This window comes from Haemaphysalis longicornis, unplaced genomic scaffold (genome assembly GCF_048455015.1).
Source record: "Haemaphysalis longicornis isolate Haplotype H1 unplaced genomic scaffold, Haemaphysalis longicornis Haplotype H1 scaffold_1, whole genome shotgun sequence".
NCBI lineage: Eukaryota > Metazoa > Arthropoda > Arachnida > Ixodida > Ixodidae > Haemaphysalis > Haemaphysalis longicornis.
In genome coordinates this window covers 439,223,273-439,246,112 of record NW_027526203.1, presented here as the reverse complement: position 1 = coordinate 439,246,112, position 22,840 = coordinate 439,223,273, and the positions used below count along the sequence as shown (strand labels likewise).

Below are 22,840 nucleotides of genomic sequence, written 5' to 3'. Positions count from 1 at the left end.
ACCACTGCTAAATTGCCCGTACTAGGCCGCTTTTTGTGGCATCGCGTTTCAGCCGTATTTCACTTCACCCGCGATAATCATCGTCGCAGAAAGTTGGCTTCCCTGCAGTGAGTTTTGGTGCGGACGGTCGCCATCGGTGAGGCAAAGAAAGCTTGGCTTTCAAAGTGTCGGAATGGCGCGATCTTACATACGCCGGCTTCATATCGCGAGGTACCCAGGATCGATTCCGGCAACGGGAAACGTCTTTTTCGAGAGCCGCTTGTGTCGTCAAGTTGGCCTTTCTGTATTGAATTTTGCCCCGAGCCGGACGCCATCAGTGAGGCGCAGAAAGCTTCGCTTTAAAATTACGTTAACCGACCTTAGGGAAGCTTTTTGTCGCAAAATGAAGCTTATACGTAGTACAACTTGAACCGGCAGGCACTTTTTTTTTTTATCTTATCAGATTCGTCACAAAACACGAGGCAGGGTTTAAACATGTAATGGAGGCCTTGTTGTCGTAGCAGCAAGGACTCGTGGAACGGGCATTTTAAAACGCAGACAAAAAAGACTAGGAGAATGCACGCAAGCTTAAGCTTTTAGTTCACTCCTGAAAACACTCCTACGTCTGCTGCCCCGCTACACGCAAGAGCATCCAATTATTGCGATCAGAGGGTCAGAACTTACCAATGACGAGGCACGGCCATCATACGATGTTTCTTGAAAACGTTGGTTCGCGCTGTCACTGTGACATTACCCAATGCGTGATGTCAGAGAGCAGATAGAGGCAAATCGTATATGCTGGGCCTCGTCAATACGCCAGGTCCGCACCGCTGGATGCAACGATTGGTCATTTAGGTGCGTTGTTGCAGTGTACACCGAAGGAGATACACTATACGAAGGGTGTCTTGGTTAACCACGCAGTTTTCTTGGTGCGAGTTCTCTGACACCGCTTTTTAGGCGCGATGCCCCTTAGGTTTTGGGGCTGCTGGCGTCTCCTGTCGTCGTAGTCGTCGTAATCGTCGTATCATGTAGTCACGGTACTAAAACCCCGGGACACTCGTTTACGCCTCGCGCTAGAACGTAACGCGTACTAAAAAAACACCGGGACACTCGTTTACGCCTCGCGCTAGAGAGCTTCGCGCTTCAAAGACAATAGACTTTTACAACAAAGCTGTATACCTCTACCCCCCAAACGTTTCACTTCCGTTGACAAAAACGCCAAGGCGCCAAGAATACACTTATACATTGCATGCTTCGCCCCTCCCCAGGTTTCACTTTAGTGGAGGTGACCCGGGATTTTTTCTTATATAAACGTCTCGTTCAAGAATTTTTAAATTCGAATTTAGCTCACGGATATCTAGGGTCCAATGTCTGCAGAACACTGCCGAAACTATCGTTTTAATGCAAACATTCCGACACAAATTATATCACGTCCTGCCGCATGACGCACCTGTTGCATAAGCTAGTCACGTTGCATGCGCCTTTAATCCCAGTTATAAAAACCACGCTGGTTTCTCGTTTCTGCTTTTCCTGTATTGCGACCACGTAGGGTCACAAAAAAAAAGAGCTGTAACCCTCATTCTTATGCCCTTTGTTCAAAACAAATTACACACGAAGCTTGGCCGATAACAGTACCTTATAACCGCAAGCTTATAATGTCAGCAAGCTTATAATGTCAGCAAACTTATAATGTCAGTACCTTATAATGTCAGCAAGCTAGGTATGCAAAAAAAAAGGTTAAAAGGGGCCATGAAGACAAAATTCATTTGCTGAATACGAAAAATCCAACGAAAGAAAAAGCGGCAGCACTAAAACATACTTATCAGCGTGTTAATAGCACGTTAGCACTCGAGTACTAATACGAACAAATGGAACTAGAGACTTCACCGCAACAGCCCCGCCATGTTTCTTGGCAATGGCTTAGGTCGACGGCCACCAATCACACTAACAAGATTCTGTGACGTCACGAATAAATAGCCGAAAAGTGTCTGTGCAGTTGCCACTGCTTCATATGCATTATTTAAAACCTTGATTATTTGTCTGAAGTTCGCGATAACATTGGTATCTTATTAGCGGGACAAAGCAGGCTTTTTTAACGAACCAAACATCTATTCTGTATTTACGGCCTCTTTAATCGCACCTTTAAAGAAACGTTTGCTTTTCTTGGGATATGTATGCTCACACAGAATGCAGGGGATACCCATCATAACAACTGCGGGGCAAATAAGCGACCTCTCACAGGGCTGCTCTGTACGAGCCAACCTATGGTCGCTCTCCCCTGAACAACCTTCGAAAAGTTGTTCTTTTTCACTTCTCTTTCTTTTGGTTTTCCGGTCTCATTTGGCGAGGGAAATGACTCATGGTGAATAAAGAATAATGTACCATTTCAGTCGGGGATTCCTTCAGCATGAAATCGCATATCACTACCTAAACCCACTGAGTAATTTCTGCATTTCTTTTCTTTGATATTTTTTCCGTCTTCGTTTTAAACTCTCAAAATAAGCTTGTCATTACTAATGAGTACATCAAAACTAGCCTTGACCGATCATTAATTCTTGAGCTATATTACGAACGTTCCCGTCTGTGTTTACAAATTCCAGCGCTACAAATCCCGTTAAAAACGTTGTTTAATCATGCGAGTTCTCCACCTGTACTTCCTTTCCCTTTCCATTCGGGTCAATGTCGCTTATCCGATAGAGCGGGTGTTAAAAAGCCTCTCGGCGCTACTATCTGACACGCTCCTAAGCGGAACTGTTTTTGCACTGAAAGCCACCGTCTCCTACTATCCGCATCTCTCGCTTCTCGGACCGTATTTATTTTCTCGGCGTATGTTCAACGCTTGGTTGCGAGTTGCTTCGAAGCTTGGCGATCTCGGTCCATTTGGAGGGGCTGGCGTTTTTTTTTCCCCGTTGACAAGACACTCCGCGAAACGCTGTTCCATCCCATTGTGCTCTTTATTTTTCGCCCGGCTCCGAGTCGCGGCTTGTAGCGCGAGATGTCACCGGAGATGGCCGGCCGATCGCGTTGCGGGCGGGGCCGGGCACTCCGCAGGCCACTCGGCGCGGCCGGCGGCGGACCGTGCACGCTAGGAGCGGCAAAAGCAAACACAAGCGTGGCCCTTTTTCGGGTGACGCTACCGGATCGACAGCGGGATCTCCGTTGCGCCCCTCCCTGTATAGCGGACGGAAGAAGACTGGCCGGAGATGCGGGAACCTGTCGCGGCGCCTCGTCCGGCCCAATTGTCCGGCCGCCTGAGTGCTCGCAGCACGGTCGGCTGGCGCGAAGCTTGCGCCGGGAGGAATGGTGCGTTCCGCGCCGAGGTGATAATTCAAGGGTAATCGGTGCCGCTCGAAGGCCATCGCTTACGCCAGATTGGTATCGCTGCAGGCGGCCTCCTCTTCGCAACTGGTGCGCGCGCTTCGGCCCCCTCCCGTGTTTTCTGTTTTCTTCGTGGGCGCGCGCGAAGAAGGCGATGCGCCCGTGATTTGCATGCCGCGTTGGCGGGCAGGCGTAATTTTCGCGCCGCCGATGTCGTGCGGATTGGAAAACCGTACGGGCCGTTTGCACTTCTTTCAGCTTACTTCTCTGCCCGAGGTGTTTTGGCTCTTTGAACTTCGCGCGCGATTGCCCTTGCCCCACAGCGTCAAAAATAGACACAGAGAAGCACTCGCGTAACACCGAAGGAAAAAGCCGGCAGACACGCGGCGGAGTCTCTCGGAGAAGGAAACCGCGCTTAAAAGGCATTTGCTCGTTTGTTCGCCTTTTCACTTCTTGCTGCCCATAGAAAGCTTTCTTTTCTCCCCCTTTTTTAGTGGTCCAGACGCTTTAAGAGTAGCACTCAACAGCTGAGCGCAATAATAATGCTCATTCATTATTTTACGTACATTGCGTGGCAACGCCATTTCTGCACAAATCTACATAAACTTTCGCTGTGTGCTCTGCACCAATAAATTTGTTTACTGAGACATTTCGGATCCGCGTAAATGCCACCACACGAAACATCATCCCCAAATAGCATGCTTTCGTACATCTACGTCAGCTTCTACGGAGAAGCAGTGTCATTTTCATCTCTGCCTTAACTTCCTTGTGAAATAGCCATTGAGAAACTTACTCGGAGAAACTTACTTGTTTATGGAACATGCTTTGTAGTCTCGGAGTTTCAGCCACGGGGCTTACAGTGGCTGAGGAGTTGCGCTGCTAAGACCGAAGACGAGTGTTCGATATCTGCCACGGCGGACGGTTCTCTGATGGTGGCGAAAAACGGAAACCACCGTGTGTCTACTTTTCGGCGCAAATTAGAGAAGCCCAGATGGTATAAAGCAGCTAGCTCCCTCCCTCCGGCCCTCCGGCCAGATCGGCCCTCCACCATCGCCAGCTTCATAGACCTGGTGCGACCACAACGCGTACCCCCCCCCCCCCCCCCCCAAAAAAAAAAAAAAAAAAAAAAGTGAACTTTCTTCGTGGGTGGAGAGCGGTAGAAGGGAAAGCAGGTGTTCAGAATTGTTCGTTGATATTGCTACGCGGCGAATATGGAGAGCCCCTTCAAGAAAATTTAAGAAGCAAACTAGGCGATCGTTTCATGCGACAAAAGTTTTCCACGCGAGGTGAGTAACTTTTCTCTGCAACCTCGTTATCTGGCTATGTTGTGTTTTCACCTAGGGCAATACGCGGTCTTAATCGTAACGTTTGGAGAACATGAATCTGTTCCACCGCAAGTATCTGAGAGTCAAGCTGTAGTGTCCTCAGTACTAAGCCAACATGCAATCAAAGCGACAATGTGCGAATGTCGCGCATCGAACTGTTTCGCAGTTCTGTTTTTTAATGCGGAAGCACTACCCTGCCCGGTTAGCAGAAAAGCCGCCGCACAGCGTCTGTAGCAGCCAAAGAGCTGCTGAAATGGCCGATGGCGCAAAGAGAATAAAATTAAAGCAATTGAGTTGAAACGAAAATTGGGGAAATTCGCAACTGGATAAAAACCGAACCCAGTTCCCCCTATACAGCCTTCGACTTAAAGGCCGTTCACAAACGCTAAACGAAGGTCGACGTGCAATGACTTGGCGTTGATTGGTGCTTCTTTAGGCTCAACGTAAGGTAGCCACATCTTGTAAGGCTGAAAATATAACAATAACACATAACGACTTAGGTGGATTGGCCACCAACGAAGACGGCCAGTGGGCAGCTGGTAAATAAGGCGTCATTGGGGATTAGTTGGTGCTGCATAGCTGAGTGGGAAAGCGCTTAAACTTTGGAGAACGAACGGGGACGAAAACGGGTGTCTTGTGCCGTATTTTTACGCCACGTCCGTATTTAAACGTTTAAGCGTGCTTTCCCACTCAGCTACGTTAACTGCAGGGAAGCACGGTGACTGGTGATGCGGCAACCTGTGCCGTTCTTGGCAGCGTGTCTCTTGAAACCGGGTGAGCAGGTACTACCAAAGTACTGGCATGCGCGATTCGTGTGAGCTCGAATTCAACCAGGCGGAGTGGCGCAAGGAGACGTTTTCGTCGGCGCAACCATGCCCCGTTAACTTTTGCAGAGCTGGCTTGGAGCAGAATAGACCAGTTGCGTCAAATTGTCCTCGTATTTCGACTGCACGTTACCACGTTGTACATAGAGCCGTCCCGACAATGGCAGGGTTAACTCCGCTGTATCGCATGCGCTACTGATTGGTGAACTGGAAGGATGAATCAACGCCCGCCATCGCTGTCGCCTTCACCAGCACATTTCTTGGCCGCGGAGGTAAAGAGAAAACTTTCCACTCAGAGCGGACAGAGAGAGCGAGGCTTGGTATACAAGCCGTAACCGGGCGAACCGCATAACCGCGCGCCCTCCACCGCACATTCCAAGCCGCTGCGGTCGCTCAGCGCGCAATAAATACATAACGGCGAGCGTCGTTATTTAACGGGCGCAGCGTCGCATTACACACTACACCAGCAGTAGGAACGAACGGCCGAGCGTGCGCTCTCTGCAAAAGAGGCTGACTTCTCCGGCACCAACGTGCGCGCTTTCCTTAATGCCGGCCGCCGGATCAAGCGCTTCGGCCAGCACAGTAATTGGGCGCCGCCTTGTGAGGCCATGATGCGGGACTCCGCCCGCGCGTCCAGCAGGCGCCTGCAGCGGTCTCGCGGATTTGCATGCCAATTCCGGCTCCTCCCTCAAACAAACACTTCGCCGGTGCGCCCACCGGAGCCCTCCTTTACGTCCGCGCAATTACGCTGCATTGTCTTCGAAACTGCTTGCCGCACGCGAGAGCTCCGCGGCGGCCGCACTACACCGGCGAGTGGCGAATCGCAACGCTGCCACCCGGTATACAACAAAAACGCGCCGGGACCTTGGCCGGCGCATGCAGCTCGCTTCTTCTTCTTCCCACTGTTTGGAAATGCCGTCTGTTTTACCTCTGCGGCTGCCACTTGCCTTTCGAGTCACGCAATCTGCGCGCACGGGGCCGGGCACAGCTCCTCGAGAATGTGCGCCACGCGCGATCAGAAAGTGACTGGTGTTTAACGGTTGCCATTATTCTAACGACTGCGCCACGGGTGCGACGCTTTCCTTCGTAACGAAAAAGACGCTGCGAAGGGAGACGGATCGCATCACTCACCCGCCGACTGCCCGAAGGGGGCATTCCACATTGGAGGGCAATTTACATTGCGTCGTCCGTGTACGTCGCCGTCCCGAACGGTGCCTCGTGTTCTTGGCGGATTTTGTTGTTTATTTTGATTGATGGAGCAGGGTTGAGAATTATGAAATCCGTGGTAATAGGAAATTTTGCGCTAACGCATGTCTAATAAGGGGAAAGACGTATGAAAAAGATTTTTGAGGAGCCCTCGGGTTTAGGTGCCCTGTTGTTCGCGGGAAAACCTAAACCGCGGATTGTGTCTTATAAGACCAGCGCCGTCCGTTCTCCTCCGTGCCCATTAAAACACTCTCTGAAAAACCCGCTCTGCGAGTTTGTACTGCTACAATATTGCACGTGAAGCACGGCTCATTTTTTTTACTTTCTTTTTTGCAATTTGCTGATTAGTGGCAAAGTGGTGTTTTCACGTGTCCATAGACTATTGTCCCAGTGCCTAAAAGCGCCACGTAAGCATTCACGAGAGCGATACAGCGGTTTCATCTACGCCAAACATCCTTATAATTTCGAGCCAGCTATCATCGTCACTCTTCAAGACACACTGTAACATTGCTTAGCGTTCAATCCCATAAGCGAATTTATTGGCCAACCTTGACTACAATTTTCTGTACCCTAGTTCACTGTATAAGATGTGCATGTCGGCATGAGGAGACTCAGTTTAAAAACTCTTGTTGCGACGGACGTTTCGAAGTGTTCGTTACTCAAGTAGAACTTGCTGGAGGAAAAAAAAAACTGCTCAAATAATGGCTGCTCACTTCTGTTATAAGTTGTGTAGAAACGGTCATTGTGGAGTTAAAGACCATTTCCAAATACACACATCGAAACATACTTTTGATACTTTTTTGCGAGAGACACACCTATTTTTATCGATCTAGTCTGTTTAACCTCGAGGACAAGTTAGATTGAGCGAAGCTATACGTGCGTGTTCGATTTAATGGCCTACTTATCTCATCAAGCAGTTCCTGGACGCTTCTCTAGGCGTACTCACGATATTTTCAGCGCCGAGCTCTAGCTCTTTTTCTTCTGGGCACGTTCCAGCCTCGGGAGGAGCTAAATTCGGATCAGCCATTTTAATAAGCGCAACGCAGATCTGTCCCCACCGTGCTGTCGGCTCCTCGCGCGCGAAGAGACCCCTTTATGAGAGGCGGGATTCGGTGCTAGTGGCGTCACGTGACTACTCTACCACCGTTTGCAGGATCGCTCTTGCTGTGTTGCGGCTGTGTTACGCCACATGGCGCTATAACAACATTTCCGGTATGCCCGTGTTGTTTTGAGACGGTGCGTCTTCTGCTGTCAGCCAGACATTTCTTCATCTATACGGTCGGCTTGATTTATATCGGTCACATGGCGCTAGGTCCTCTCGTGCGAGGGCACGACGAGTGGCGCGATGTCATTGGCCAACACGAAGAAGCGAGAGGCCTAGAATGACTGTAAATTGAAACTCGCCGAATTGAAACTCGCCGACCTTGCATTGTCTGCTTGTCGCGATTTTCCGCAAGTTGCGGTGAATCTCTTAAAAACAAAGTTCCGGACGAAGAAAAAAGCGTGTCAATTAACCATCGGACGGTTCTGAACAATGAGAGACCCGAACGACGTCCCTCGTTGTTGTTTTGTTCGTTGGCCCTGTTTTCAATTTACCGCTGCGTATCGTTCAACGAAACCCTCTGGCGCTGATGTGGCGAGAATTTTTCAACATATTTCGCCGCCACAGCAACTCGGTGTTGACGATGAAGGCAGACTTGTTGGTTCTAACAGGGTATCTACAAGTGGCGCCTTCTCCCGAGAATCTGAAACAACGTCAGAACGTGCCTTCGAATTAACGTATGCTTGCGACAATTCCTCTTTGTTTGCACCTTGTTGCTATGGCACTGCAATCCCTCTGTTTTTTCAAGTGAATCTAAGTGAATTTAAGTGAACCTAGTACTTCAAGTGAAATCTAAGGTTTGACAAAATCTCGTCTGGTCGGGTAAAAGGTTCATAGTTCAAAAATTTGTGGTCATCGACCAATGGTTTATTACAAGCGTAATAAAGCGACGTTTCGGCTTCCGTACGGATGCCTTGTTCACTCATCTTGTTCACTCTACAAGTGAACAAAGCTTCCGTACGGAAGCCGAAACGTCTCTTTTCTACGCTTGTAATAAACCATTGGTCGGTGACCACAAGTTTTTAACTGTCAGTGTACTTCAACCACCTGTTGATCCTTTAGAGTGCTGAAGCCTCAGCCGCTAGCCTTGCGCCCCTAACGCCGGCTTTGTGCTTTCTGTTTTTCGCAGGAGATTCCATCAAGTGTTTCAACGAGGGCCAAATAACGTACGTTCCAGGCATCTCGGACAAGTGTATCACCTGTAAGTGCCAGGTAGGCGGCTGCAGTGGTTCTCTGCGTGCGTCCTTTGCGTCCTGCTTGCTCTCTGCTTGGTGCGCCAAGTTCCTAATAGCTCTCCGGTGCGCATCATAAGTGGCGGCACAAAGAAATGTGTCGGCTAGACATTTCAACTATTCCTCCCACATACACTCTTGGTAAGTGTTCACTAATACAGGGCGCATGTTTCATAGCGGCAGAGAGGAAACTAGGCAGGGCCCGCCGCGCGGTGGACCAGTGGCTGAAACGTTGTGCTTCTGAGTCCAAGGACGCCGGCTCGATCCCTGCCGCAGCGGCCGTTTTTCTCATTTTTGACGGAGGTCAAAAACAAGACCGCCCGTGGGTCGCGATTTAGGCGCACGTTAAGGTACCGGGGTGGTCGAAACCAATACGAAGTCCTCCACCACTGCACGGCTCGTAGTCAAGGTGTATAGCTTCGGGTGTGTAAATCCCCCCCCCCCCTTTTTTTTTTTTTTGCTTTTGCAAGCTATGTAGGAAACAAAAATTTAGAATCCATCCGCTCTGTGACGAGGGAAGTCCAGGGACGCTGGTGCTCTGCAGGGATTTGCTATGTTGGGGCTTAGCTATATTGGGGATTTGTTATGTTAAGGACAGTTGCGCGATCTCTAGGTCGCAGACTAAGGACAAACACACAATTGGTGGGTAGGGACAATGAAGTTTCAGTATAAGGCGGCTACGCCAATCACGGCGGAGGCTGCAGTGCGCTGCACAGGAGGCCCATTAAATCCGAAATCATCATCGGGAAAGGGTATACGCGGCGGTGGAGAAGAGTATCAAGTGGGGCTGTGACCATAGCCCCTCCGCAGATGGGCAAGCTTCACTGTGCGACACACAAGGTGGGGAAGCCAGCTTACAAAGACCAAACCAAGACGAGGACGCGGGTTCGTTTCCCGCCGCGGCGGCCGCTTTTCTGATGGAGGCGAAAAGCGAAAATTAAAGAGAGTGAATTGCTCGGCTAGTTGGTTCATAAAGTGCAGAAAAGGGGAAACCAGCGAGCAGAACGCAGGACAAGAAGAGGAGGCACGCTGCGCACACAACATCGCTGGACTAACAACTGTTGTTAGTCCAGCGGCGTTGTGTGTGTGCCTCCTCTTCTTGTCCTGCGTTCTGCTCGCTGGTTTCCCCTTTTCTGAGCGAAAATTCCCATGTGTTCGAGATTTCGGCGCATGTTAAAGATCTCCAGGTGGTCACAATTAATCAGGTGCCCTCCACTACGGCGCGCCTCATCGCCTGCGTTGCGTCGGCGCGTTAAACCCCGCAATCAATCAACCAATCGATCAATCGATCAATCAATCAATCAATCAATGAAATGCAAACACCCTGCTCACACCGATCCCCTTAAAGTCGGCTTCATCTCTGAATACAAATGCATTGCTGTTTTTCTAGGGGCAGCCTGACCACCAGACAGTTGATGCGGGGGACCAACACACTTTGGCCATTTGAATAACAGAGCGGCTGCAGCCTGTGGGGACGGGATGGCAGGTCGCGGTAAACGGAGAACTCGGTGGACGAACGAAAAAACAAAAGAGCCCGGGAGGGAGGGGGGGTGCTAATAATGGATCCGTGTCTGTTACACACAATAGGAGAGGTTGGATGATCAATGGGGGTACCGTCGTCCTCCAGTAAACATCAAAAGGCTGATTATAAGCACTACTTTTATTACTGTTCTTGAAGTCTAATTCTGTTCGGGCATTCTGCCGGCCAGCGGGGATAAGCGCCATTCAGCGATGGCAATACTTCCAACAGCTCGTACAGATTTGGAGATGGAACACGGCCGACACTGTGGCTCAGTGGCTATGGCGTTGTGCTTCTGAGCTCGAGGACGCGGCTTCGATCCCTGCCGCGGCGGCCACTTTCCTGATGGAGGCGAAAAGCAAAAACACGAGGTGGACAAAATTAATCCCGAGCCCCCCACTACGGCGCGCCTCACAGCCCGGGTGTAGCTTCGTCACCTTAAACGCCACCGTCGACCAAATAAGCCTGGTACGCGATACCGCTATCCGGCCCCGTTCGCATACTCTATGGTTCGCATCGCACGAAAACGTTCCGCTCCTGCCCGCACGCCATCTGTTGGGGCAGCGCCTTACAATCCCGGGGGTTCGAATGGGTGCCGCAAGGTGGCGCTATGGTATTTTTCTTTTTCGCTTGCGCCTATTTTTCGCTCACGGTCAACGCCACCGATTTCACCGGATTTTCTGCGAGAGTAGGCCCTTAACGATAAGCGTTGAAATAATATCCAGACCACAATTTACCTATAACTTCGGTTTTAAAGCAATGCTACCGTTAAAAAATACACTATGCATTTTTCGACCCCCCCCCCCCCCCCTTGAACAAAAACATATTAATCGCCGCATTTCAATCGACGCTACCGTTTCTGCTAGCAGAAGTGCGTGCAAACAGGGGCAGGCGCATTTTTTCAAGTCACCTACACTGCAGGAATGGGATGTCGCCATCGTCGCAAAAATGCCATCGTGCGTGCAAAGTACAACGAAATTATTCGCTGAATCGCACCCCGTGTTCGTAGAACTCAGTACTGGGCTTCGTGCTTGCTATTATGGCGTTTTAGAACTCTGATGTGGCTTGAAGCTGCAGCTCCTGATATGTCAACAAAACCCGGATTAAGCTGCGCTGATCGTTTTAAAAAAATTATCAGAAATTTTACAAGAATTTTGTTTCGTTTTTTCTTCTAACTTTTCAGTCGTCATTATACTAGCATTTCCTGCTCGCGTTTCAGTTCGCGAGCCCCGAGTTCGGAACAAGTTCATTTCTGAGTTGAGCTTCAGTCGTCCGCGCGCAGTCATTCGCCCGCAGGGCAAACGGACCTCGCGTAGGGACATCACTCGCTCGCACGCACCATAGTTCGATTCCATAACGACGTCAGTATCTATGGCCCAGGAGGCTGACCCGGCACTCGCAGCTGATTTATGAGCTTGCTGAAAACGAAGTATAAAGCAAAATTGGGGCTGCTACATGTTCGGGTATTTGCAGCGGCTGGGTGCTGGTTCGATAAAACGCGCATGACATTATGCAGACGGTAAACAAATTATTATGCTCGTGGCCCCAATATGACTGCCGATTCAAACGTCGGCCGGCTACTACATGCCTGATTTTCCAGCTGTCTTTGCTCAATAGGGCCGACTCGTTAAGAAGCTCTCTCTCCTCTCGTCTCTCTCTCCTCTCTCTCTCTCTCTCTCTCTCTCTCTCTCTCTCTCTCTCTCTCTCTCTCTCTCTCTCTCTCTCTCTTCTCTCTCTCTCTTCTCTCGTCTCTCTCTCTCTCTCTCTCTCTCTCTCTCTCTCTCTCTCTCTCTCTCTCTCTCTCTCTCTCTCTCTCTCTCGTCTCTCTCTCTCTCTCTCTCTCTCTCTCTCTCTCCTCGGTGAAGCCATAGATCTCAAAAACGGTACTACATATTACTGAGCCTTCCTGGCGAAACGTGCGTACGGGTTGCAGCCTGCACAGCATTTGCATCTCGTCAGGTACACAATATCATGTGATCCTGCAGTACAATGTGGTGCCGTTCTATTGCGAATGGCATGACGAAAGACGCTATTGCACGGTCACAGCTGAGTCCCGATAAGAGGCATGCCTACGCTTCGACGAGACAGCCCCGGTATCGATGGCCCGCCTACCTGACTTTCTCTTTATTTTTTCCTTTCATCTCAGCGTGGTATCCTAGCCGTCCCTGCAGTGATATAAGTTAACTTTTCCAATTTTTCAGCGAGTGCAAAATGTTGCTTAAAAAAAAAACAGAAACGTAGAAAGTTTCAAAGCTCACCAATGTGGCCTTCTATAAAAATTCGTTACTCGCCAAAACCAATTTAGGGTCCGTTTTCGCTGTTAAGCACGGAACTGCTACTGCAATATTGGAGAAATCTCTCCTTAGACACAGTCTTAGGCACAATCCTTCTTAGAGCGAGGAATTAGACACGCGACCTTCCACTCGCACCCTTAAACGGCTGATTAGAGTTTATTTTCCGCCATTTATACCTTGCCAGTTCCCCTCCCTTTCCTTTGTTGCTTTTCGTGCGGGTGCGCTTGAGCAGATTGCAATTTTCAGCACCAGCAGCAGCAGCCTGGTTGTGTCCACTGCAGGACGAAGGCCTCTCTCGAACATCTCCAGCCACGTAAATCGAGTGCAAGTGCGGCCGTAAATCCATTTGGGAGGTTTCTGGCAAACGCACTCAACCAGGGTTGCCAAATACTTGTCCGGTGAGGAAGTGCTGTTCGTGAACCAGGGAGCCTCACCTCGTGTGGTTGCACTATCTCTAGAACAGCCTCTCGTGGTACCCGGTGATATTATGACCGGATCAGGCAGCATTTCAGACCTGGTGATGTTACGAAGGGCGGCATCGTTCAAGGGTGCTCACAGAGGAAAATTAGTTCGCATTGAAAAAAACCATTCCTTCAACGGAGCTAACTATTGGACGTCTGTGGAATTAGTTGCCCCTTTTCTTTTGATAGCGATGTCTTCCAGCTTTTCACCCAAATTCAAATTTAGGATTTAAAATTTCTGGCGCACCGAGGATATCGTGAATGCTGGAGCACTAATAAACAAACAAACAGCCCCCCGCGTGTTTCGTTAGGCCTACCGGGACCTTTGAATTAACCGATGATCTTGGCCGCTCCCTGGCGGCACCTGCAGCCGCTGGGTGCCGGAACCGAGAGCCCTGGCCTGGGGCGGGTCGCGTCGGCAATGCGGAAATGTGCGCTGCTTCTTCTTCCTTAATGAGGTCGCCTCGAGAAGGGCCCTAATTGCGGCGGCAGCAAGGAGATGTCGCTCGCCGCGGCTGGCCCCGCAAATACGCGGGTCTGCAATATTTCAGGCAGCCCCGTGTTGTTGTTCAGCTGGATGCGGCGGCCGGGATTCTCCGTCCCTCGAGTGGCGCCAGACAAGGTTGAGTTCGCACTCTGAACGCCCAACGTCATCTCCTATGCGGCCAAGACAAAGAATATTTGTCCCACGCCACGCGTGCAAAATCCGGACCGTGAATACTTCCCTACAGTGCACTACAACTTGCGTGCTCGCTAGCTCAGGCTTGGGTGCCGCGTTCTTGCGAGCTAACTCGGAGCGACGCTGGTGCAATATACGGGCAAAACGCGGGAAATGAAGCGGATAGTCTGGATATTCCCACTGAAAGCATCGTGCTATAAGCTAGTGTCACTAGAGAACGTTTCAAAGTATCGGCACCCTTTTTCTCCTACTGTTCCTTGCCGCTGCCGCCATGATCATTGGTCAGTTCGCATCACGTGACATTTGTTTACACTTCGAGGGTTCATGGACGCCGCCATTTTGTTGTTTATGTGTTTCAGGACTCGATTCTCGAGAGCACAAATTCACGGTGAATTCGCCATGTTTTTTGCGTAAGCAAAACGTAAGCAATCAGTGACATGATGCACGTATAGGTATGACGACATACAGTGTAAATTGACACTTGCTCATAAAGATCACAAACAAGCTATCAAACATGGCGCATAAAAGATATAAAAACACTTGGCATGTATTATAAAAATTAGAACGGCAGCTGAGGCTGGCAAGGGAAACACATTTCTTCAGGTTCAAAATGTTGTTGAATAGCAAAGGAAGGCCTACGCTGTTGTGTCCGCTGCATTTTGTCTAGTTTTTCATTGCCGACCAAGAATAATGCGCTTTCAGTAAAGAGAAATCAGGCAAACTTTAGAACTGGTGCCAGTAAACCACAGAGTTTCTTACTATGTACACTAGAGAGGAATCTGGCTCTAGCGTGAATGCGGCTTACATCAAGGACCCTATTCTCGACTGCACAAATTCACAGTGAACTCTGAATTTGCCGGAAGCCTTTTCTGATTGGCTTTCAGCTTTGGTCCCCTGCTTCCGGTTGACAAAGCGGTTGTGTGTGCTTTCGTCAATTTGACGTTTCATGACGTTTACGGGCACCAGTTCAGCCAAGGAGTCCAGCACCATATCGTTCCTGTAATAACTACATCAGATGAGGAAAGTGTATCCGTTAGATCAAGAATGCCATAAAAGAGACACTATTCGCTTTTTTCCGCGATAATTTTACTGGTGTCGGAGCATGCAAATGTTGCTTTCCTTTAAAAAAATCCTCGCAACATGGAACTTAATGTGGAAACTGTAAAGGAAATGCGTTTTCACTTTCAATCTTGGAAAATTATTTAAAAAGATCACCTCTAATGCGAACAATCAATCACAAATCAGCCATGTGCGTGCGTGCGTACGTGCGTGTCTTCGCGCGCGCTGTGCGTAAGTGTGAATGTGAATGCGTGTGAATGTGAATGCGTGTGTGTGTGTGTGTGTGTGTGTGTGTGTGTGTGTGTGTGTGTGTGTGTGTGTGTGTGTGTGTGTGTGTGTGCGTGCGCGCGTGCGCGTGTGAGTGAGTGAGTGAGTGAGTGAGTGAGTGAGTGAGTGAGTGAGTGAGTGAGTGAGTGAGTGAGTGAGTGAGTGAGTGAGTGAGGAAGGAAGGAACGCAGCCACGGGACCAATGTGTTGAAGGAACGCAGCCACGGGACCAATGTGTTTCCCAAAACTCTTAGGACAGCCCATTTTATGGAGAACCTGGCTGGATGTCTACAGTTGGCCCCGTCGTGAAGAATGATGGATATCATACGTGTGTGGGAATGGCCAGTGACGAATTTTTGAAGGATCACAAGACCCGGACCGACCATTGCCGTTGCATGGCCTCATCACGAGGAATAGGTACAGTCACTAAGAGAATTGGGGTGGGCACAGCTTCGCCACACCTGGGCAGTTTTTACCTTTTTTGGCGGTTATTAGATGCCGTGGGAATTTCGTGTCTAGTACACCGTATAACTGCGCGGGCATGATATTGCTCCTTGATAGGGAATAAGTTTCCCTGGTCTCGACCCTGCTTGGCTCGCCCACCGGACCGTGTGTACCACTGTGCGTCAGCGGTATTAGGGAGTTCGCGCAGCTATAGACCCGTTTTCGGCAGGAGGACGACACCAGTGGCGGAATTCCTCAGCGTAACTCTTTGTCTGCGCTTGATTTATGCCCGCCATGTAAACCCGGCCGCGGCCCCTTCGGCGCTTCTCTTTTGCGCGCCGCTGCTGGCCCCCTTCATATTTTTCATCTCGCCGAATGGGGCCCCCAGCCCGGCAGACCGCGCGGCGCCCTGTAATGGAGCCGCGGGGCGTACGTTTTACTGCTGGTCGGATGAATGCGCGTTTTGAGGAGACGTGGGAACGACGTGCATGTGTCCGGGCCTTCTGTTTTAACACCTGCTTGTGCCTCGGGGCCCTCGCATAGCGATACCGTCCGCTTTCTGGTAATAGGGCCTCATTGGCGGCCGCGGCCGCGGCCGCATCGCGGTGGCCTCGGATCTCGAGGCCCTCCCCTCATTCGCCCCTCCACCTGACCGTGAGGCACACGCTCGCACGTGCACGCGACGATTGAATTCCCCACCCCCCTCTTTTCTTGCCATTTCTTTTCCGATCGGGGGAGGCGGGGAGGGCGGTTTGCCTCCCCCCCCCCTTTTTTTTTTGGCAGCTTCTTCACAAAAGCCAGTCTGGACGCACTTTGGGGGATATTTAGGAGGGGAGGGGGGGCGCATACTGTAAGCCTCAGTTTATTTGAAACACTAAAATTTTCCGAACTTAATAGAGCCAATGTTTCGGAATATTTCGAAGGAAGAAAATTTCACGAGCTAGGGAACGAAATATGGAGGGTATAAAAATGTTTCTTCTCATGTGTGTCTTCGAGCACCTACATTAGTTGGAAATACTTTTCAGTGTGATTAGCTTCCTTGGTCCACTTTCCAGTGTGTCCTGCCTAGCCTCTCATGCCAAACCACACACGCAGAAAGTTGACGGCACGACAGAGTGGCGAGAGTGAGGCAAAGGCGGTGAAGTGAATTCGATTCGGCAACAAAAACATGTCTGACAAGGGAATCGCACTGCTGGTGCAGACTGCACCGGCTCCATTGGAATGATCGCCCCGAGATCACCATTTGAGGAGATGCCACCATGTGCTAAATGCGCACGCGCAGTAACTCTCGTGTCATCGCTGTACTTTCCTACCCTTTCTTGACCACTGGAGGTAGAGTGGTGGCTACCTCCAGTGGTCAAGTGGGGGCAACGTCACCCATTACGTGTCCACCACCACCCCCTTCCCTAACAATGGCAATCGCATTGACCTAGATAATTATCGCCAAAAGGATGGGTTCTGCCAGCAACTATTTCGTTCTTGTTTCTACGGGGAGCGCATGACGTCACGAGGGCAAGAAGTGACGGTACATGGACGTCAGTGCAGGATCAGAAGCGAGCGTGGGCCGTGCCTAACTGTGCTCGGGCCTCGAGAATGGGATCGATTGATCGATTGATTGTCCCTGTAGCACACTATTTATTTTGGTTTCTTCGTATAAAGGATTGATTGATTGATTGATTGATTGATTGATTGATTGATTGATTGATTGATTGATTGATTGATTGATTGATTGATTGATTGATTGATTGATTGATTGATTGATTGATTGATTGATTGATTGTAGTGTTTAACGTGCCGACGCAACGCAGGCGATGAGGCGCGCCGTAGTGAAGGGCTCCGGATTAATGTTGACCACCTGGGGACCTTTAACGTGCACCGAAATGTCATACACGCGGGCGTTTTTGCTTTTCGCCTCCATCAGAAAAGCAGCCGCCGCGGCCAGGAATTAAGCGCGCGTCCTCATGCTCAGCAGCACAACGCCTTATCCACTGAGCCACCGCGGCGGGTAAAAGGTCTCGAGAATGGGCAAGAGGAGGCACAAATCGGCTGTATTATTGGATATACATTGCCTCAAGGTGGAAGCATTATTTTAACATCGATGGATGTATTTTTGCATGAGCGACATATGGGGCATGTCTGCGAATCTTTCGCGCTGCTGCGTTCATTTTCGCGTCCCCTTGTCAACATAGCGAACGAGATAAGAGCACAGGACAGAGACTGCGGTGGAGAGAGCTGCCTTCTCAACGTTGGCGATGTTGCCATAGAGACAAGTAGAAGTGCAGCTCGCCAGCTATACCTCTGCCTCGACGGGCCTCGTGACTCTCCCGGCCGCTTGTACACGTTTAGAAGCGAGTCTGCGGCCAATGCGGGCTGCCTAAGAAGAAGGAATACGAATTACGGCAACAAAGTGCCGGTATTGGTGAAAAAAAAAAAAAAAAGGCTGTCAATGCTGCTAAGCGAGAAAATTTGGCCACAGAGGTGGTTAGAGCGGCGGTTGGCACGGTGCACAAGAGGCGTGCGTAAAGCCCCGCGTTGCGGACCTCCGAAGCCGGAGCAAGGCCTGCGCACCGGGCCCAGCCTTATGTTCGCGAGAGACAGGAACGAGATTCTGGCGAATTCTTACACCAATGGACATTTTTTTATTGCTCTACTCAATTATTATTCAAATAAAAATATTTTCTGGGGCCTTTTGAAAGGGTGTTGACACTGGTTTGAACTGGTGTTGAAAGGAAAGAAGCTCGACGATATATTGTCTTTTGAAGGAGTGGTAGTATGCTCCATTTATTGGCGAGGCAAAGGTTCACGTAAAATATAGCCGCTTTGGGTAATTCGAGAAAATCATGAGTCTCCTTGCGAAGAGTCGGTCGCTTACTGTACACGCACAACAACCCGCCTATATTTGGAAGGAAAGACTGGGTCATGCTAATTTCACATCCAAATTTTATGCATAACCACATAAGCCCCAGCCGGCGGTGTGACAACCGACACGCGGTGTCGCGCCGTTGGTATGCAGCCTATGAGAGGACTAACATGCTGCTTCGCAGGCAGGATCGAGCAGTTCGGTTGCGGCCCACTAAAGCGCCTGGGCGTTCCGTTGTTCTCCAGCGCAGCGCGGAGGAGGGGGCATCCACCCAGATGATGCTTCACCGCCGATAACGCAGGCATCCGCGGCGGCTATCGGGGGCTTTAATGCATGCATCGATTGACGTCTTTCGTCAACGTTTGTCTCGGCTGTCGTGGCGCGGGCAGCTTTTTCCCTGCCGGTGGCCGCGGTAGGACGCATCCACGGGGCGGGTCTTTATGAAGGCGAGACACGCACGTGGGGGCCGCTTTTCTCCACGCCGGGACCGTACATTTCTCCCAGCCGAGGTTATAAACAGAAGTGGAGCTTGTTTATGTACCGACCAGTTGTTTCTCTTCGCATGGACGGCCTTTCGGGGAATCCGGCTACTCCGGAGGGAGGCGGCATAAAGATATCGGCCAGATAGGGCGGCAGACGGCGGGGGAGGCCCCCCTTATCGGCTGCATTCGGCCCCCGTCGCCTTTATGGGTGCCCTCCCGCCGAGAAAGGTGTGAGCGAGGCATCGGGCTGGCCCGATAGCCGGCCAGGGATTGCAAGAGGGTGCCTATCCTCCTCTTCTGTCATCCGAGCTCGAACTGGCTACTCGGCAATCACGCCTTTTACAGTTACGCCTGACAAGAAATGGCAGCATACCCTGTCCCTGTACCAAAGAAAAGCTGAGCTTGTCCGCGGCCTCGCGCGCGAAGCGCCATGTCCACAACGCTGTCAGAGACGAGTTGGAATCTTCGTTCGCGTCTTTCTGCCTTGAGAACGCCCGAGCAGAAAAAAAAAAAATTACCAGTCATGAATTTGTTCAGGCGTTGAAGACTGGCGCTTTTAGAGCGAAGCTTTAAATGGCTAGGCGAAAGGAAACTCCTCCGGCGCAACCGCATGCCCGAAAAAAGGACTTCGAGGAAAGGGAGCGAAAAGAGACGCTCTCTCGCAGCTGAAGCGATAACGGCGGGCAGGGACGCCGCGGTGTGGGCGGAGCCGGCCGCGCGTAACTTGCAAATGGCCGGGCGTCATATATGTACTCCCGGGGAGCAGGCAGCTGACGATCAGCAACGCCGCGGGCAGAAACGGGAACGAGCTCGTCTACGCTGCGCTTGAATCCCCACGCCCAAGACCGCAGAGGGAGGAAATTCAAAATGGGAAACTTGACTTGACCACGGGACCGCCGCCCAGAGCTTCCATCCATCTGCTTACATATCTGCTACGCTTAGCGCGAGTCTGTTCGCAAGAAATGAAATACTATATACTGAAAATTGTGTATACTGATATGATTTTGCGCGTTACATCAGTATGTGCCAGATTATATAAAGGTTGCGTCTTAAACCTCGTATGAAGCCGCGTTAAACGGCACAAGTGAGTTCTGCGGCTGTGTAGTCGCGAACAAAAACCGCCAACTCGAGCCTTAATCCAAAGAAGCCTGATAGAGGGCGCTGGGGTGAAACGCTCGGGAATGTTTCTAATGGCGTATTCGGTTGGCCGCTCCGGTCCTCTGGCTCGGAGTCGCCAGATGCCAAGGTGGCTCGCAATCAGAGCGCGAGAGGCAGCGTACCAACCGAATGCATCGTCTATCTCGGAGCAGCTAAGGGGCCTTAGTTGCCTTAGTAGCAGCGCGCCTGTGGCGCCACCGTGCAGACAGAGCGGGAAGCCACCGGGTAAACATTCCTGCGCTGCATCGACAAATGGCGCCGATCAGTGACCAAACCTCGGCATTTTGTGTCACGTGACCCGTACTCCTGGCAAGATCGCGCCACGCTCTCACTTCGAAGTCAGAGCGGTCGGGAGCGCTCCGAGTCGGAGGCTGACGCTCCGAAAGAGCCAACCGAAGGTAGTTCGAGCACTCGAATTCTACCAGCCGAAGGCGCGGACGCTTTTCAGAGCACTCCAGAGCGCTCGTAAACGCCCAACCGAATACGCCATAAGCATCGGCTGGCGTTTAAGCGCACGTGGCTGTCTTGGCGTGTACCCCGGAGCGAATTGAGGCCACTGCGACAAACAACCAATTAATTAACCACCTCCCGGCAGCTGTATGGAAGCGCCGCCTTTTTTTTTTTTTTTTTTGGTTATAGCAAGTCCAGGTTTCGAGAACAGCGTGCCCTGTGCCGTGTCCCATTCTCGGCTTCCGAATTACCACCCCCTTCCCGATAGCCTCCGCTCATAATTGGTGCGCGTCATAGGGCCGCGCGCTGCCTTGTTTTCAAGGCCCTCAGCGGCGAGGTCGCGCGTGCATGCGGCACGACCGAACGGGAGCAGGCGGCCCGATCAAGAAACGCCTTAAATTGTTTCAACACCTGTGGCGGCGAATTCCGCACTTCCGCTGCGAGCACGAGACTATCACGTGTCGCGTGGGGCGACCGCGCCTATACAGCGCTCCGCTGCGGCGCGGGGAACGGGGATCGCCCCCTATCAATGCTAATTACGCGCGGTCTCTGTAAGGGCTGCACTTTATATGCGCGAAGATTGGCTCGCCGAGTCGCGTGCCGTTTTCCCCGCTTGGCTCCGGCACCGATAAACGCGTTCACGCTGCATATTTATCTCCGTTTCGCAATCTCTCACCGTACGTGCGCCGTTACTGCAGCGGCCCACCGGCTGTCTGCCCGCCGAAGGTTAGGCGGCCAGTATCTGATCGTGGGTTCGCCAGCAGCGTGTGGAGGAGGTACACAGTGTGACAACGCAATCGGCCTATCGTTTTATGGCTGTCACGCGGACCGCTCGGGACGTCGGGGTGAGCAATGACCACTGCGCGGGCGTGAACTTCCAAGACGCTTCCGTTCCGGTACGCCTGCAGGAGTGAGCTATGGCATGCATTTCTACTGCAAAGTGGGAGCGCTGGTTTGCGTCGGCGAACCCTGCGAAGGCATGCATGACCAAGGCTTCACCGCGTGCCCTCCTCTTCCAACAACAACAACAAAAATATTTCAAGCTGGGGCTTATGCGCCAACGTTATATACACCCTGGATATACGACTGAGGATTAATTCACACCACTTGGGTGATCTTGAAAGCGCGACCATCTCTCGACACACGCGCATTTTTGTTTCCTGAATAACTAGGCTGTGGGTTCGGATTACCAACCGGGAATCAGCCATTTCTCTTGATTTTCTTTCATGCCGAACATTTCGAAATTCACATTTTCACGCACAAAACACATACATACATACATGCATACACACAGTAATCCCTCGTTATAACGAAGTGAGCGGGACAACGAAAAAATTCGTTATAAGCAGTATTTCGATATAAGCGACCACTCGAGCAAAGCTAAAGTAGTTACTTCAATGGCGCCACAACCACGAGGAATCAAAACACAATGTATTCAGTGAAGCAAAACTTTATTCAGGTGCAAAAAAGGCAGTGAGCTTTTGCTGTTTCATGTTCTTGGAGGGCGCGAGCAACCCCTTTTCCAATTTCACCAAGCACTGACTGGCGTCCCAACGCCTCGCAGACTACAGAGCAAATGAAGAGAAGAAGGCAGTGGCCACTTTTATAGGGGGAGAGTGCGGGCGTCACGGAACGCTACGAGGGTTTTGCGCTGGATGGGTCGCAAATTCCGTGCCTCGAGCCCGAGGTTGTTTTTGTTGAGCTCAAGCAGCTCATTGTAGGTACACAGCGCAATCATGAAAACTGACCGGTTTTGCACTAGGGTCATTGCATGATCATTGGGCATTTTATTTCCGAGGTGTGCAGCCGTGAAGTTTGCAAAACGAGTTTTTCGGTGCCTCGCTGTCAATGACACTGCTAATTCTACTCGATTCCACTGACACTGACACTGATTCCACCGTCACGTCCACGCCATTGACCAATGTCTAAGAACAAAATTCAATCACCCTACCACGCATTTGAACCATTTTTCTAAAGTCGGATGGCGCGAATGGAGCATGACCCGCTCGAGAAAATCGCGGGGAAACACCAGCTTGTTAACCCGCCATGTTGACCACCTGACTCGCCGGTGGGCCGCCGCCGCTCGGCGACGCCTCCGCTCGCCACTTCACTCTCAGCGGGTCCAGCTCCTCGTGTGCTTCGAGTAATGCGGCCTAAAATGCATGCGTTGGGGTTGGGACC

At 51.0% G+C, this 22,840-nt stretch overlaps 2 protein-coding genes across 2 annotated transcripts in view; one reads left to right on the top strand and one right to left on the bottom strand.

Moving 5' to 3' along the window:
• The window catches only part of Cv-2 (crosveinless 2-secreting protein), a 242,579-nt gene that overhangs the window by 97,889 nt on the left and 121,850 nt on the right, over window positions 1–22,840 (top strand). Inside the window, exon 2 of the mRNA XM_077687490.1 lies at window positions 8,884–8,966. Within this exon, the coding sequence (XP_077543616.1) occupies window positions 8,884–8,966 (83 nt within the window). The remainder of the gene's footprint in view (window positions 1–8,883; window positions 8,967–22,840) is intronic.
• LOC144155817 (uncharacterized) overlaps window positions 1–22,840 on the bottom strand; it is a 295,602-nt gene that overhangs the window by 179,817 nt on the left and 92,945 nt on the right. The window lies entirely within an intron of this gene.